The 15,322-nt window shown below is 49.9% G+C and overlaps 1 protein-coding gene across 1 annotated transcript in view; it reads right to left on the bottom strand.

Annotated features, from left to right (window-relative positions):
* The window catches only part of LOC126526467 (cytochrome P450 3A6-like), a 70,659-nt gene that overhangs the window by 38,874 nt on the left and 16,463 nt on the right, over positions 1 to 15,322 (bottom strand). Inside the window, exon 6 of the mRNA XM_072289622.1 lies at positions 12,297 to 12,534. Within this exon, the coding sequence (XP_072145723.1) occupies positions 12,297 to 12,534 (238 nt within the window). The remainder of the gene's footprint in view (positions 1 to 12,296; positions 12,535 to 15,322) is intronic.

The raw sequence follows: 15,322 nt of genomic DNA on the forward strand, positions 1-15,322 counted from the left end.
AAGATAAGCACACATGTCAATACCCCCCTCTTAAAAAGCATCGACCGATGCTGCAAACAAACGAAGTTAATAAACAAAAGCACTCGTAGCAAAGAAAAGAACAAAAATAACGAAGTTCGTCAGCGTCCGTAAAGGCCGATCCACACGACGGACCAAATTGCTCTTTTGGACTGCGGTCCGCGCATCACGTGATAGGACGTCACCAGTTCGTGCCTACCGCTGTTGGCCCGCGCAAGACCGCGGCCCTCGCGGTCCAACAAATCGCCGAGGCTTTTCCCGCTTCAGCTTTGGCGGCGGACCGCATGCAAACCGCAGCGATTTTGGCGTAGCCAACGAATGTTGTCCGGCAACAGAGTGTCTTCAGCCAAATCCAATCTAGTTTTCAGCTCAGCAAAAGCCAGTCAAGGCAGTCGTTTCATGTCCGCCGTTCCGCCTACACGTGCGTGCAGCAGATATATTTTTTAAACACCGTGTCCTTTTGGAGTGACGAGGACGTTTTTTATTTTGTATCCCTCGTTGAGCAGTTCCCGGCTGTGTGGGACTCGAGCCGGAATGATAACAATGATAACACTCTGGCAGAGAGTGTAGCTGGTTGGTCTGCTCTGCCGTCTGCTATGCCGGTCCGCCGTGTGGATGTGCTCTGCGCCGGACCGGACCGCGGCGGGCCGTGACGTCGCATCACGTGACCGAGCGGCCCGCGGACTTGGTCCGTCGTGTGGATCGGCCTTAAAAGGGTTTAAGGCGCACCACGTGGACCACTTCAGATCGTGCGCGGCGCCGCTGTGAATGCGAAATGCCGTCTGGCACGACCTCATAGTCCAGAGCGCCAATACGTCGGATGACCTTGTAGGGTCCGAAATAGCGTCGGAGTAGTTTCTCACTGAGTCCTCGTCGGCGTATCGGGGTCCAGACCCAAACACGGTCGCCAGGCTGGTACTCGACGAAGCGTCGTCGGAGGTTGTAGTGTCGGCTGTCGGTCCTCTGCTGGCTCTTGATTCGCAGGCGGGCGAGCTGTCGGGCTTCTTCGGCGCGCTGGAGATAGCTAGCGACGTCAACATTCTCTTCGTCAGTTACGTGCGGCAGCATGGCGTCAAGCGTCGTCGTCGGGTTCCTGCCGTAAACCAGCTTAAACAGCGTGATCTGTGTTGTTTCTTGCACCGCCGTGTTGTACGCAAAGGTTACGTACGGCAGGATCGCGTCCCACGTCTTGTGTTCGACGTCGACCTACATTGCTAGCATGTCGGCGAGGGTCTTGTTCAGGCGCTCCGTGAGACCATTCGTCTGCGGATGGTAGGCAGTTGTCCTCCTGTGACTTGTCTGGCTGTACTGCAGAATGGCTTGGGTGAGCTCTGCTGTAAAAGCCGTTCCTCTGTCGGTGATGAGGACTTTTGGGGCACCATGTCGCAGCAGGATGTTCTCGACGAAAAATTTCGCCACTTCGGCTGCATTGCCTTTTGGTAGAGCTTTAGTTTCAGCGAAGCGGGTGAGATAGTCCGTCGCCACGACGATCCACTTATTCCCGGATGTTGACGTCGGAAACGGCCCCAACAAATCCATCCCAATCTGCTGGAATGGTCGACGAGGAGGTTCGATCGGCTGTAGTAACCCTGCTGGCCTTGTCGGCGGTGTCTTGCGTCGTTGACAGTCTCGGCATGTCTTGACGTAACGGGCGACGTCGGCGGTCAGACGCGGCCAGTAATACCTTTCCTGTATTCTCGACAGCGTCCGGGAGAATCCGAGGTGCCCAGCGGTTGGATCGTCGTGTAGGGCGTGCAGTATTTCTGGACGCAGCGCTGACGGTACAACAAGAAGGTAGCTGGCGCGGACTGGTGAGAAGTTCTTCTTCACGAGCAGGTTGTTTTGTAGCGTGAACGACGACAACCCGCGCTTAAATGCCCTAGGGACCACGTCGGTGTTTCTTTCCAAATACTCGACGAGGCCTTTTAGCTCCGGGTCTGCTCGTTGCTGTTTAGTGAAGTCTTCCGCGCTTATTATCCCAAGGAAGGCGTCGTCGTCCTCGTCGTCTTGCGGCGGGGGATCGATGGGGGCGCGCGATAAGCAGTCGGCGTCGGAGTGTTTTCTTCCGGACTTGTATATTACCGTGACGTCATATTCTTGTAGTCTGAGGCTCCACCACGCCAGCCGTCCTGAAGGGTCCTTTAAGTTAGCTAGCCAACACAATGCATGATGGTCACTGACGACTTTGATGATGATGATATGTGGTGTTTAATGGCGCAAGGGCCAGGTTTGGCCAAAGAGCGCCATGACTAGTTGTGATGTTGACGATGTATTATGGAGATGTGACTTGGCTGTAAACTGGCCTAAAAATTGTCGCTGTAAAGTGCGTAAAATCTACGTGCTATAAAATTATGGCGATGATTATTGACGAGTACTATGAACATTAAAATCCATCGTAGAAGGATGATGCAAATTATAAAATATATAAGATGGTAAAAATACCTGGAGCACTGTTGCCTCACCGGAGCCCTTGAAACACAAGGGCCTAGAGGCACGTGCTATACAAAAGAGCTATCACAGCGCCATCCTCCGAAGAGAGGAGACGCTACGAACATGTGGGGCTAACAACATGCAACACAACATCTTTCAGGAAACTTAGGACTGCATTGGCGTCAAATAGCGGTTCTGGGCCGAGTAACATTACGGGATGAAGGGGGATCTGCTGCCGGTATGCTAAGGGAAAATGTTTCTTTCTGTCATATTCGGCTTCCCGACACTCCAGGAGGACGTGGAGGACGGTCAGCCTCTCCCCGCATCTACCGCAGGTTGGAGGCTCATTTCCAGTGAGTAAAAAGTTATGCGTGCCAAAAGTGTGTCCTATTCTCAGGCGAGAGAATAGGACATCTGTTCGCCGTGATTTTGTTACGGGGGGCCAAGAACCTAACTGTGGTTTTATCACGTGCAGTTTGTTATTTACTTCTGCGTCCCACATACGGTGCCAGTGGTTTCGCAGTTTTCTTCTTAAGAAAGGTTTCAGGTCTGTGACAGGGACTGCAGCGGTAGAATTAACAGTGTGTGATGCAGTTGATGTGGCCATCTGGTCCACTAGAACGTTACCCTGGATGCCGCTATGGCCAGGTACCCAGCATATAATTACATGCTGGTTAGATACATATGCTTTACATAGGACGGAATAGAGTTCGATTATTATAGGATTTTTGTGCTTACAGAACGACATCAAAGACTTCACAACACTAAGGGAGTCCGTATATATAACTGATTTCCTGAGTTTTGATTTCCTTATATGCTTCACGGTCGACAATATTGCGTAGGCCTCAGCCGTGAAGATACTAGTTTCGGGATGCAGTAAATCGGATTTCGAGAAGGATGGACCGATGGCTGCATATGACACCCCCTCGCGTGACTTCGATGCGTCTGTGTAAAATTCCGTGCAGGAGTGTTTGTATTGCAGTTCCCGGAAATGCATCTGGATTTCAATCTCTGGAGCGTGTTTTGTAACCTGCATGAAAGATATATCGCATTTTATCGTCTGCCACTCCCAAGGAGGTAGCAGCTTAGCTGGAGGCATTAGGCGGAGCTCGAGGAGTGGAACATGCATTTCATCACTAAGCTCTCTCACACGCAGCGAGAAAGGCTGTCTTATTGAGGGACGATTGCGAAAAAGTGTAGCATATGTCGTGTCATTAACGGTATTGAAACACGGATGTTGAGGATTTGAGTGGACTTTCAGAAAATATGCTTGGCTGATGTATGTTCTCTGCAGATGAAGTGACCACTCATTCGATTCTACATATAAGCTTTGTATGGGACTCGTTCTGAAAGCGCCAGTGGCCAGTCGGATTCCTAGATGATGCACTGGGTCTAGCATCTTTAGTGCGCTCGGGGAGGCAGAGTGATAAATTACGGCACCATAGTCAAGTCGCGATCGAATGAGGCTTTTATAGAGATTCATTAAACACTTCCTGTCACTACCCCACGTAGTCTGGGATAGAAGTTTCATTATGTTCATTGTTTTCAGACATTTTTCTTTAAGATGTTTAATGTGGGGGACGAAAGTGAGTCTGCAGACAAGTATAACACCTAGAAACTTGTGCTCTTTGTTTACACGTATTTGTTGTCCACCCAGTTCTAAGCAAGGGTCTGGGATCATTCCTCTCTTTCTTGTAAAAAGAACGCAAGTGCTTTTGTTAGGATTGATCTTAAATCCATTCCTGTCTGCCCACATTGAGACTTTGTTCAGGCCATGCTGTACCTGTCTCTCGCACACTGCGAGGTTACAGGATTTGAAAGCTAGCTGAATGTCGTCCACGTAGACAGAGTAAAAGATGGCCTGAGGTAATGAAGCGCGAAGCGTGTTCATCTTCACAATGAAGAGCGTGCAGCTGAGCACGCCTCCTTGGGGTACACCCGTTTCTTGCGTAAAAGGACGTGAGAGTGCATTGCCTACTTTTACCCGGAACGTACGATTTGACAGGTAGCTTTCCATTATGTTAAGCATATTACCGTGGATGCCCATTTCTGACAGGTCTCGTAAGATTCCGTAACGCCACGTTGTGTCATAGGCCTTTTCCATATCGAGAAATATCGATAGGAAGAACTGTTTATGTATGAATGCCTCCCGAATATTTGCTTCAACACGTACGAGATGATCGGTTGTGGACCGCCCTTCTCGAAAGCCGCATTGATAAGGATCAAGCATTTTGCTCATTTCAAGGAAATGGATCAGTCGCCGATTAATCATTTTTTCAAATACCTTACAAAGGCAACTTGTGAGGGCTATCGGGCGGTAACTTGCCACTGAGGAAGGGTTTTTACCTTGTTTCAAAACAGGGACCACAATAGCTTCCTTCCATGCGGTTGGAAGGTACCCTGCATCCCAGATGGTGTTGAAAAGTGTGAGTAGTGTAACTTGCGTGTCATCGTGTAAGTTTTTGAGCATTTCATACATGATTCTGTCAGATCCGGGTGCAGAGCTCTTGCATGAGCTCAAGGCAGCTTTCAACTCAGCAATACTGAATGGGCAGTTGTAGGATTCACTCTGTGGACATTTTCTTTTTAGTGGCTTACATTCTTCTATTTGCTTATATTTCAGGAAGGATTTCGAATAATGTTTTGAACTTGACACACTCTTAAAGTGCTCCCCAAGTGAGTCTGCCTGATGTTGCAGCGTATCACCCTGTGTGTTTACCAGAGGGAGTGAATATGTTTGTCTCCCTCTAATTCTATTTACGCGGTTCCAAACTTTCGCCTCATCTGTAAACGAGTTGATGTTCGATAAAAACTTTTGCCAGCTCTCTCTTCTGGCCTGTCGGCGGGTTCTCCTGCCTTGAGACTTAACTTTCTTAAAGTTAACGAGATTCTCTGCAGTGGGCGAAGCGCGTAGCAACCCCCACGCTTTGTTTTGATTCCTACGTGCGACTCTACATTCATCGTTCCACCACGGGACATGCCGTTTGCATGCCGATCCACTTACTTCACGTATGCATTTAGATGCGGCATCTATAATAAAAGCTGTAAGGTAATCCACAGCAGCATCAATTTGTAACAAGGACATGTCATCCCATGATATGCTAGTTATGGTTCGGAATTTCTCCCAGTCGGCTGTGTCAACCTGCCACCTAGGAGCCTGTGGTAGATATTCGTTTTCTTTAAGTGTTCTTAATAGTATGGGGAAGTGGTCGCTTCCGTAAGGATTGTTCGCAACTTCCCACTCCAGTTCAGGCAGTATAGTCGGGGAAACTATGCTGAGATCAATTGAGGAAAAGGTATTATTTGCAAGACAGTAATAAGTGGGTTTCTTCTTATTCAAAAGGCACGCACCAGGAGAAAAAAGGAACTGTTCAACAAGACGACCTCGCGCATCTATACGACAGTCACCCCACAGGGAGCTGTGCGCATTGAGATCGCCGAGAACAACGTAAGGTTCTGGCAATTCGTCTATAAATGACTGGAATTCATGTTTGTTTAATTTGTAGTGTGGGGGTACGTAAAGCGAGCTAATGGTGATGAGTTTGTTTAGGAGGACAGCTCGAACTGCCACTGCTTCAAGAGGCGTTTGGAGCTGTAAATGTTGACACGCAATGCTTTTGTGGATAACTATAGCTACACCTCCCGATGATGCGAGAGCATCATCGCGATCTTTGCGAAAAGTTATATACTGTCGGAGAAAGTTTGTGTGTTTTGATTTTAGGTGTGTTTCCTGTAAACACAGCACTTTTGGATTGTGTTTGTGTATGAGTTCTTGTACGTCATCCAGGTTTCTAAGAAGACCTCTGACGTTCCATTGAATAATTTGTGTATCCATATTTATTTTAAATAGGTACTGTGTCTACGGAAAGGGAGGTGATGCCTTAGGTTACAGAGCTCTTTCGAGGCCCTGTAACCGGGGTTTTGTTTTTTCTGGAGCGCTCGAGGGAACCTCGCCGCTCCTTAGGCGCTTGCTGCGCCGTAGGTATAAGTGTTGTGTCCATTGCCTCTTGTGAGGCGCCGGACACGCGCTCTTGCGAGCGAGAAGTTTTTCGTGAGAGTCTCACCTCGGAAGGCAAGACCCCTGCGCCCACCAGCCCTGAGGTCGATGGGGCTCCCTGCGGGATTTGGCTGCGCCGGCTGTTGCCAGCGCTGGGAGGGGCCGGGAAGGTCGAGGCAGCCTCAGCTGCGCCTACCTTCGTGGCCGCTATCGGTCCTGCGGGATCGCTGCGTGCAGCGCAGGTTGCCGCAGATAACTCTTGTGGGACCGGCAACCCAAGGGTAGCCGGGCCTGGTTGCTGGTTGGATGGAGTAGGCTTACCTACTTCCACCCTGGGGGCAGGAGCCAAAGGTGCCTGCTCGCTGCACGCGGGCAGGGCACTCGGCGATTGCCGCTGCGACGCTGCCCCCCGACGCGCCGCATCAGCATAAGGTGTGTTGTGGAATGGAGAGCACCTTTTACGGGCTTCCTTAAATGAAATATTTTCTTTGACTTTAAGGGTGATTATATCTTTTTCTTTCTTCCAGTTCGGACAGGAGCGTGAGTAAGCTGGATGGTCACCACTGCAGTTCACACAGTGAGGTGTGCCACTGCAGTTCTCGGAGGGGTGGCCCTGCACTCCACACTTTGCACAAGTTGTCTGACCACGGCAGCTCTGCGAGCCATGGCCGAACCTCTGACATTTGAAACACCTTCTAGGGTTGGGGATATATGGTCGAACATTTAATCTGATGTATCCTGTTTCAATCGTTTCTGGCAGAACGCTGGATGAAAATGTTAGGATAAGATGTTTAGTGGGGATTTCCTTGTTGTCTCGTCTAATTTTAATACGTTTTACGTCAGTAACATTTTGTTCTTTCCACCCTTCCAGGAGTTCAGTTTCTGTCAAGTCTAGGAGGTCTGCCTCTGACACGACTCCCCGTGAGCTGTTCATTGTTCGGTGTTGTGAAATAGAAATTGGTATGTTACCAAATGTCACAAGACTGCCAAGCTTCTCATACTGATGTTTCTGAGGGATCTCAAGGAGAAGGTCACCGCTAGCCATTTTTGTTACCTTATAACCTGACCCTAAGGCTTCGGTCAAAGATTTTGCTACTGTGAATGGTGAAATAAATCTAGCTTGTTTTTCAGGATTCTCACTGTGTACTACGTGGTATTTTGGGTAGGTCTCTTTCGTGCTGTTGAAACAAGTGCTTAAGTCTTCGGTGCGTCCCCTCTTCTGAGGGTGACGATCAAGTAGGCGGGGAAATGCGGGTGTTCCCATGGTATTTCGGTTTGTGTTCGGCAGCAATGGCGGCCACCCACCACGGAGCCCAACATGGGGACGCTGCAGGCCTTAACGCGTAAGGCTGCAGGCGCCAGCCGTACATTGCTACTATAACCTAATATATTATACCCAAGGGAGGGCAGATACACAAGGTTAACCCTTGCCGCCGTGGAGAAAGGAAGTAATAAGAAGTGAACAGAAGACAGGAAAGATGTAAAAGTGGGAGAGAAAGTCGAAGATTGGAGAGGAGGACAGGAAGAGGCGACTACCGATTTCCCCCGGGTGGGTCAGTCCGGGGGTGCCGTCTATGTGAAGCCGAGGCCGAAGAGGTGTGTTGCCTCCGCCGAGGGGCCTTAAAGGTCCAAACACCCTGCATCGGCTCAACCCCCAGGATCCCCTTTTCCCCAGACACGGCTAAGCCGCGCACGGCTACACGCGGGAGGGTCCAACCCTCGTGTGCTCGGGTCCGTGGTGTCGCAACACACCAAACGCCTGCTGACGCAGACGCCCCTGCGGGGGCTGACGACTTTGAATGGCCTGCCATAGAGGTAAGGGCGGAATTTAGCTATAGCCCAAATGATGGCGAGGCATTCCTTTTCAGTCGTAGAATAGTTGCTTTCCGCTTTTGACAGCGACCGGCTAGCATACGATATCACCCTTTCAAGTCCTTCTTTCCTCTGGACTAGGACGGCACCGAGGCCTAGGCTACTGGCGTCAGTGTGGATTTCGGTATCGGCGTCCTCGTCGAAGTGTGCAAGTACCGGCGGCGACTGCATGCGTCGTTTGAGTTCTTGAAATGCCTTGGCCTGCGGCGTTTCCCACTTGAACGCGACATCACATTTGGTTAGATGTGTTAGCGGCTCCGCGATGCGTGAGAAGTCCTTGACAAAGCGCCTATAGTAGGCACACATGCCAAGGAATCTGCGCACTGCCTTCTTGTCGGTTGGCTGCGGGAACTTTGCGATGGCAGCTGTCTTCTGTGGGTCGGGGCGTACTCCTGATTTGCTGATCACGTGGCCTAGGAACAAAAGCGCATCGTAAGCGAAGCGGCACTTTTCTGGTTTCAGAGTGAGCCCTGATGACCTGATGGCCTCTAGTACTGTGGCAAGCCGCCTAAGGTGATCGTCGAAATTTCCGGCGAATACAACGACGTCATCCAAGTAAACGAGACAGGTCTGCCACTTCAATCCTGCTAAAACCGTGTCCATCACGCGCTGGAACGTTGCAGGCGCCGAGCACAGTCCAAATGGCATGACCTTGAACTCGTAGAGGCCGTCTGGGGTGATGAAGGCGGTCTTTTCGCGATCTCTTTCGTCGACTTCTATTTGCCAATAGCCAGACTTGAGGTCCATCGAAGAAAGGTATTTAGCGTTGCAGAGCCGATCCAATGCGTCGTCTATCCGTGCAAGGGGGTACACATCCTTCTTCGTGATCTTGTTCAGTCGACAATAATCGACGCAGAAGCGTAGGGTTCCGTCCTTTTTCTTTACCAGGACTACAGGAGAGGCCCACGGGCTTTTCGACGGCTGGATGATGTCGTCGCGCAGCATTTCGTCGACTTGTTGCCTAATAGTTTCACGTTATCGCGTCGAAACTCGGTAAGGGCTCTGGCGGAGTGGTCGAGCGCTCTCTTCGGTTATTATGCGATGCTTTGCAACTGGTGTTTGTCGAATCCTCGATGACGTCGAAAAGCAGTCTTTGTATCGTCGGAGAAGACTTCTGATCTGTTGCTGCTTACTCATAGGAAGACTTGGATTCACGTCGAAGTCTGGTTCGGAGACAATGCTCATCGGGGTAGATGCGGCTGAATCCGAGAGGACAAAGGCATCGCTGGTTTCCACAATTTCCTCGATGTATGCGATTGTCGTGCCCTTGTTGATGTGCTTGAACTCTTGGCTGAAGTTGGTTAGCATAACTTCCACTTGCCCTCCGTGGAGTCGAGCGATCCCTCTTGCGACGCAAATTTCACAGTCGAGCAGTAGATGTTGGTCGCCCTCGATGACGCCTTCTACGTCAGCGGGTGTTTCAGTGCCGACGGAAATAATAATGCTGGCGCGCGGCGGGATGCTCACTTGACCTTCGAGCACACTCAAGGCGTGGTGACTACGACAGCTCTCCGGCGGTATCGCTTGATCTTGTGACAGCGTTATCGATTTCGACTTCAGGTCGATGACTGCGCCATGTTGATTCAGGAAGTCCATGCCGAGAATGACGTCTCGTGAACACTGTTGGAGGACAACGAAGGTGGTAGGGTAAATCCGGTCATGAACGGTAATTCTTGCCGTGCAGATCCCAGTCGGCGTAATCAGGTGTCCTCCAGCGGTGCGAATTTGAGGGCCTTGCCATGCAGTCTTAACTTTCCTCAACTGGGCGGCGATGGGTCCAGTCATGACGGAGTAATCGGCTCCTGTGTCTACTAAGGCGGTGACTGCGTGGCCGTCGAGAAGCACGTCGAGGTCGGTGGTTCTTTGTCTTGCGTTACAGTTAGGTCTCGGCGTCGGATCACGGCTGCGTCGTGTTGAACTGAAGCTGGAACGTCGCGTCGTCAAGTCGTCTTTCATCGGTGTAGTCTTGGCTTCCTGTCGGGATGGCGGCGTGTCGTCATTAGGTCGTCGAGATGGTTTCTTCGTCGTCTTCGTCGGCGGCGGAGGATCTTCGTCAGTTCGACGAACAGCAACCGCACCTCCATCGGTTGCTGCTTTTAGTTTTCCGGATACGGGCTCGCTGACCGGCCCCGGGCTGGGCCAGTGTATGGTCGGCGCTGCGGCGACAGGTAGCGGCCTGGTGATGGCGAACGCGACGGTCGTCGAGAGCTCCACTGAGTAGCCGCGAGGTAGTCGGCGATATCGCGAGGGCGTTCACCTCGCTGCGGGCGCGGAGCATTGACGGCGAAACCTCGCAGTCCTATCTCCCGGTATGGGCATCGGCGATACACATGGCCGGCTTCTCCGCAGTGGTAGCAGAGCGGACGGTGGTCGGGGGCTCGCCAAATGTCCGTCTTCCTCGCGTAGGTGCGCTGGGCGACGGGTGGGCGTGCTGGCGGCGGCGGCGGACGACGGAATTGCGTCGTTGCAGGGCCCTGGCGTGGTCGCGGAGGGGGACCTTGACGGCGTGCGACGGCGGCGTAGGTCATCGCTTCTGGCTGGGGCTGCGGTGATTGAGGTTGCACCTCAGGAACCCCAAGCGATCGCTGAACGTCATCTTTCACGATGTCAGCAATCGAAGCTACTTGAGGCTGCGACGAAGGCAGGACCTTGCGCAGTTCTTCGCGCACAATGGCAATGATGGTCTCTTGAAGTTCGTCCGAACCCAGTCCTTGGATGGCATACTGCGGCGTGTGCCCCTGGCGGTTGTATTGCCGGGTCCGCATCTCCAGAGTTTTCTCGATCGTCGATGCCTCTGCAGAAAACTCAACCATAGTCTTCGGTGGGTTACGAATAAGTCCGGCGAAAAGGTCTTGCTTGACGCCGCGCATCAGGAAGCGAACTTCTTTCTCCTCCGACATTTCCGGGTCGGCGTGCCGGAAAAGACGGGCCATCTCCTCCGTGAAGATCGCGATCGTCTCGTTTGGCAGCTGCACTCTGGTTTCTAGTAGAGCTTGGGCTCGCTCTTTTCGCACGACGCTTGTAAACGTGTGCAAGAAGCCGCTTCGGAAAAGGTCCCACGTCGTTAAGGTGGCTTCCCGATTCTCGAACCACGTCCTGGCGGCGTCTTCGAATGCGAAATATACATGCCGCAGCTTGTCGTCGCTGTCCCAACTGTTAAACTTAGCGACCCTCTCATACGTTTCGAGCCAGGTTTCCGGGTCCTCGAATGTTGATCCGCGGAACGTCGGAGGTTCCCTGGGCTGCTGCAGCACGATGGGGGACGCTGGGGCTGCCATTGGGGTTGCCTTGTCCACAATCTTCTTGGTCTTCTCAGGTAGAAGTCCGTGCTCCGGGGGCAGCTGTTGAAGACGGCAGCTTGCACGATGCTCCGGGACTACGTTGGTGTTCTCTTTGCGGTCCGGGCTTGGATCACGCCTTGTCGGGGGCGTCCGGTACATGAACGAAAAGCACCTCCACCAGATGTCACGTGGTGGTGACGTTGAATAACACAATAGCAATACTGTGAACGACAAAACAAACTTTTATTGGGCGAACCTGTGCCCACAAAACAGGCTACACTTATAGCACAACGATAGCGGCGAACACGCCCGGCGATCGTCGAAAATCTGATCAGCGGGTCAAGCGCGTCGGCTTTTATACAACAGTCGTCGAATGTTCCAGACTAATCGTTGGCACCCGCATGCCTTCCACAAAGTTCTACAACATTCGAGTCACGCGATGAAATCAGATAACACAAGGTTCGGCGACAACAGACAGCCGGGTAGAAGCATCGATAACTTTCCAGAAACGTCGGATATATGCAGGCGCGTCCCTCGCTGTGCGATTACAGTTGTTAAGCGGCGAAACGTGGTCGGCCGATAAAGATAAGCACACGTGTCAATATACATCCACCACGTTACCGGCTTAACGCACATCACACATGCAATTTTTCACTTTGACACTCCTAGTACTCAAGCGATGAAAGACTTCCACTTACGGCCAAGGTTGTAGAACAAGCCTGATGTGACGTTCGGCATGAAAGCCAGGGCCTTCGTAAACAGTGGGTACTTGGGATTCCTCTGCACATTCGTGTCCATGCCGTACGCCGCTTTGCTGATCATGTCGAACGTGAAGCGTTCGCAGATGCTGTTGATGTCCACCTCGATTCCTCGGTCGGCATGCTCGCCTAGAACACGTATAAACTCCTCCTGGACGTGGAGCAGCGAAGGCATCACCTGTAGAGTTAGTGATAGGGGTTTTGGATCTCTGCTCTCGGCACAAATGGAGCTCGCCTAGTAACATCACGATCACATCGCATAAGTTTTACTTTTATGTTGCTGCTTTTCGTTTTTATAGCGAAGCTGGTAGTGCAACAAGAACCCATCTGAAACGTTACAAGGCAATCTTCGCGGTTTTCTTAGGAAACTAAATCACTCACTAAGTTTACGTATTGAGCAAATTTGATGAATGTTAAGCGTAACGGGCAGACGATTCAGCTTCCTTATACTGGTTATATGAAACGTTAACAAGTTGTTTTCCGCTGCCCAGGAAGGAACAAAATGACAACCATTTCATATTTACAGAGAATAGGAACCGTGCCATGCGTGATGTGTACTGAAAGTTTCAAATGTGCAGATTGAACTTGTGCTTTGTAGATATGGACCGAACACTCGCTTTTTCGCACTGCTCATGCGTTACACGAAGCCTACAGTTCGCTTTCCCGGTCTCCACGGTGGACTACGCGATGCACGTTCTCTTCATTTTTCGTTGAAGTAGGAAATAAATAATGGACGATGTACGATAAGTGTTTTCTCTGTGTAAGTTGATGACAGCCTTTTCTCAAAATTATTTATTCAGTAGTTTGATTGCTTGATGTTGCCTTTATCCAGAGTGTCTCCAGGGGCCCTAATACAACTGCACATGGTTCGGAGTTGAAATGCGGTGGGAACGCGACTGCTTAAGTGAAATGTGCGGCGAAACGTATTTTTCTAGCTTAAAAAGAATGTTTGCGAGCAATTACAAGGTCCTCCTTCTTTTCCCAATATTTATGCGTATACGAAGTATGCAATTCCTTTAACTGGTGTCTTCGAGGAAATAAACAAGGCAACTAACTTATACTTGTTGGGAATAAAGAGCGCGTTACGGGCTATGTGAAGCCAGTGCTGCCAATATGTGAAACCAATGTTCATCTAACTCGGTTAAATATGTTCCCTAGTTTATTATAAGATCCGATTGTACTGAAGGTCATTACAGTTTATGCTAAGTTATTTTTGTATGCAGATAGACTGCAGGTATGTAGTGAAATTAATATTTCCAAATTACTTTAATATACCTACTTATGGTAACGTCGCTGCAATAAGGCTTGGATGATGTCGCAGTGCTAGTTGCGCTTCCCACACAGCGTCCTGCTTGAAGCCGTATTCACAGAAGACGCCGTCAGCAGATTTATACTTGCCGTATGAGCACAGCGAGTGTGGGTAACAACAAACTGCCAAGGTTGACATGCGATCTCATCCAAATTCGACGAAAGAAAGGCGCCGGATCCTGCTGATTTGCAGAGCGTAGAAATGTCAAAACCTTATTCTACTTGCCGACATTCATGTATCCCGGCATTCATGTAAAGTATGTGCACACACTTCTGTCCTGCCTGGCGTGACCAACTGACGTACAAACCGAAATTAAAACACGCAGTCATGTCGGCTATTCAAGGTATCGTACATGATGGCATCACTGCAGAGACTTCTAATTTCAGTGAGCTTTATTGCGATGTCAATGTTATAGACACTACAGGCAAATCCGTGCCGTCCCCGTGATGGGCCGTATAAAAACTCCCGTGCAATGAGATCATATCGCACCCTTTGCGCCGTAAGCTTTGGGTGAGAAGAAAAGCGGGCGAGGGTGTGGCAATGTGATGATGGTTATTATTATAGTGATGTTTATTGGCATTCCATGTGACACGGAGCGGGCAAATGGTGAGCTAGCGTACTTTACATTTCAACAGATTTTACTGCATCTATTGCTATATTGCGTTTCCCCTACGTGATCTCTATGTTAAGTTTCGTATTTCAGAACCTCTGTGATATATTAGAGAGTTTTACCACATCCGGCATTGCGCCAAACGCAGGTGGACTGGTACACTGGTTGCCGCACGAGTAGAGGTAGTCTCTACAGCGGAGGCGCAAAAGTGAGACGCCTGCACTTTACACTCACCTGGAATCGCTAACCTCAACCACATGCAGAGATTGCAGTAAGCAAGTGTTATTCGATTTACTTGGCTGCTGGTGTAAGCCTTCGGCAGTGGAGTAAGCGTGTCCACTATTACGCCACTGCTAAAAACCTACGGCGGCAGCAAAGGAGCATATTACGGGTGATATCATGATGAGTAATGCCATTAGCAATTGAGCAGTATGGCGACACACCGCATTAATGAAGTAATTTTATATAACACATGTTGTGGTCATTGTAAGGCTCGTTTTATCACTGTAATCGTAACGACGTCAATATTTCTTCCTCATTGTATTGCAACCATAGTGTCACCATTCAATCGTCAATGGTTCGTGATTATCCACTGCTCCGCCAATATAACTACGCTGCGATGGAAACTATGACATTTAGCTCTTCTGGTATTCCCGCTATAATGGGCAAATCATCGCTCTCTTTTTCTCGTGGTGTTGCCGAAATTAACTCCAAGCATCTTAAGAATACAAAAGAGTACTCTTCTGTCATATTAGAATGCATTTTCACTCAATCACTTGCTACTAGATCACTACCAACAGATTGGAAAATAGGGAAAGCTATAACGATTGATAAATCCGGTCATACATCTAAGCCACGTGATTACAGACCAATATCACTTACATCTGTACCATGCAAATAATGGAACACGTCGTATACTCACATCTTAGCGCTTTCTTGAGAACAATAATATTTTTACTCCATTTCAACAGGGATTTCATAAGACATTTTCGTGTGATACTCAACTTCTATTCTTTATTAATGCTTTACATAGCACTATTGTTTCTG

This window comes from Dermacentor andersoni, chromosome 8, assembly GCF_023375885.2.
Source record: "Dermacentor andersoni chromosome 8, qqDerAnde1_hic_scaffold, whole genome shotgun sequence".
Taxonomy (NCBI): domain Eukaryota; kingdom Metazoa; phylum Arthropoda; class Arachnida; order Ixodida; family Ixodidae; genus Dermacentor; species Dermacentor andersoni.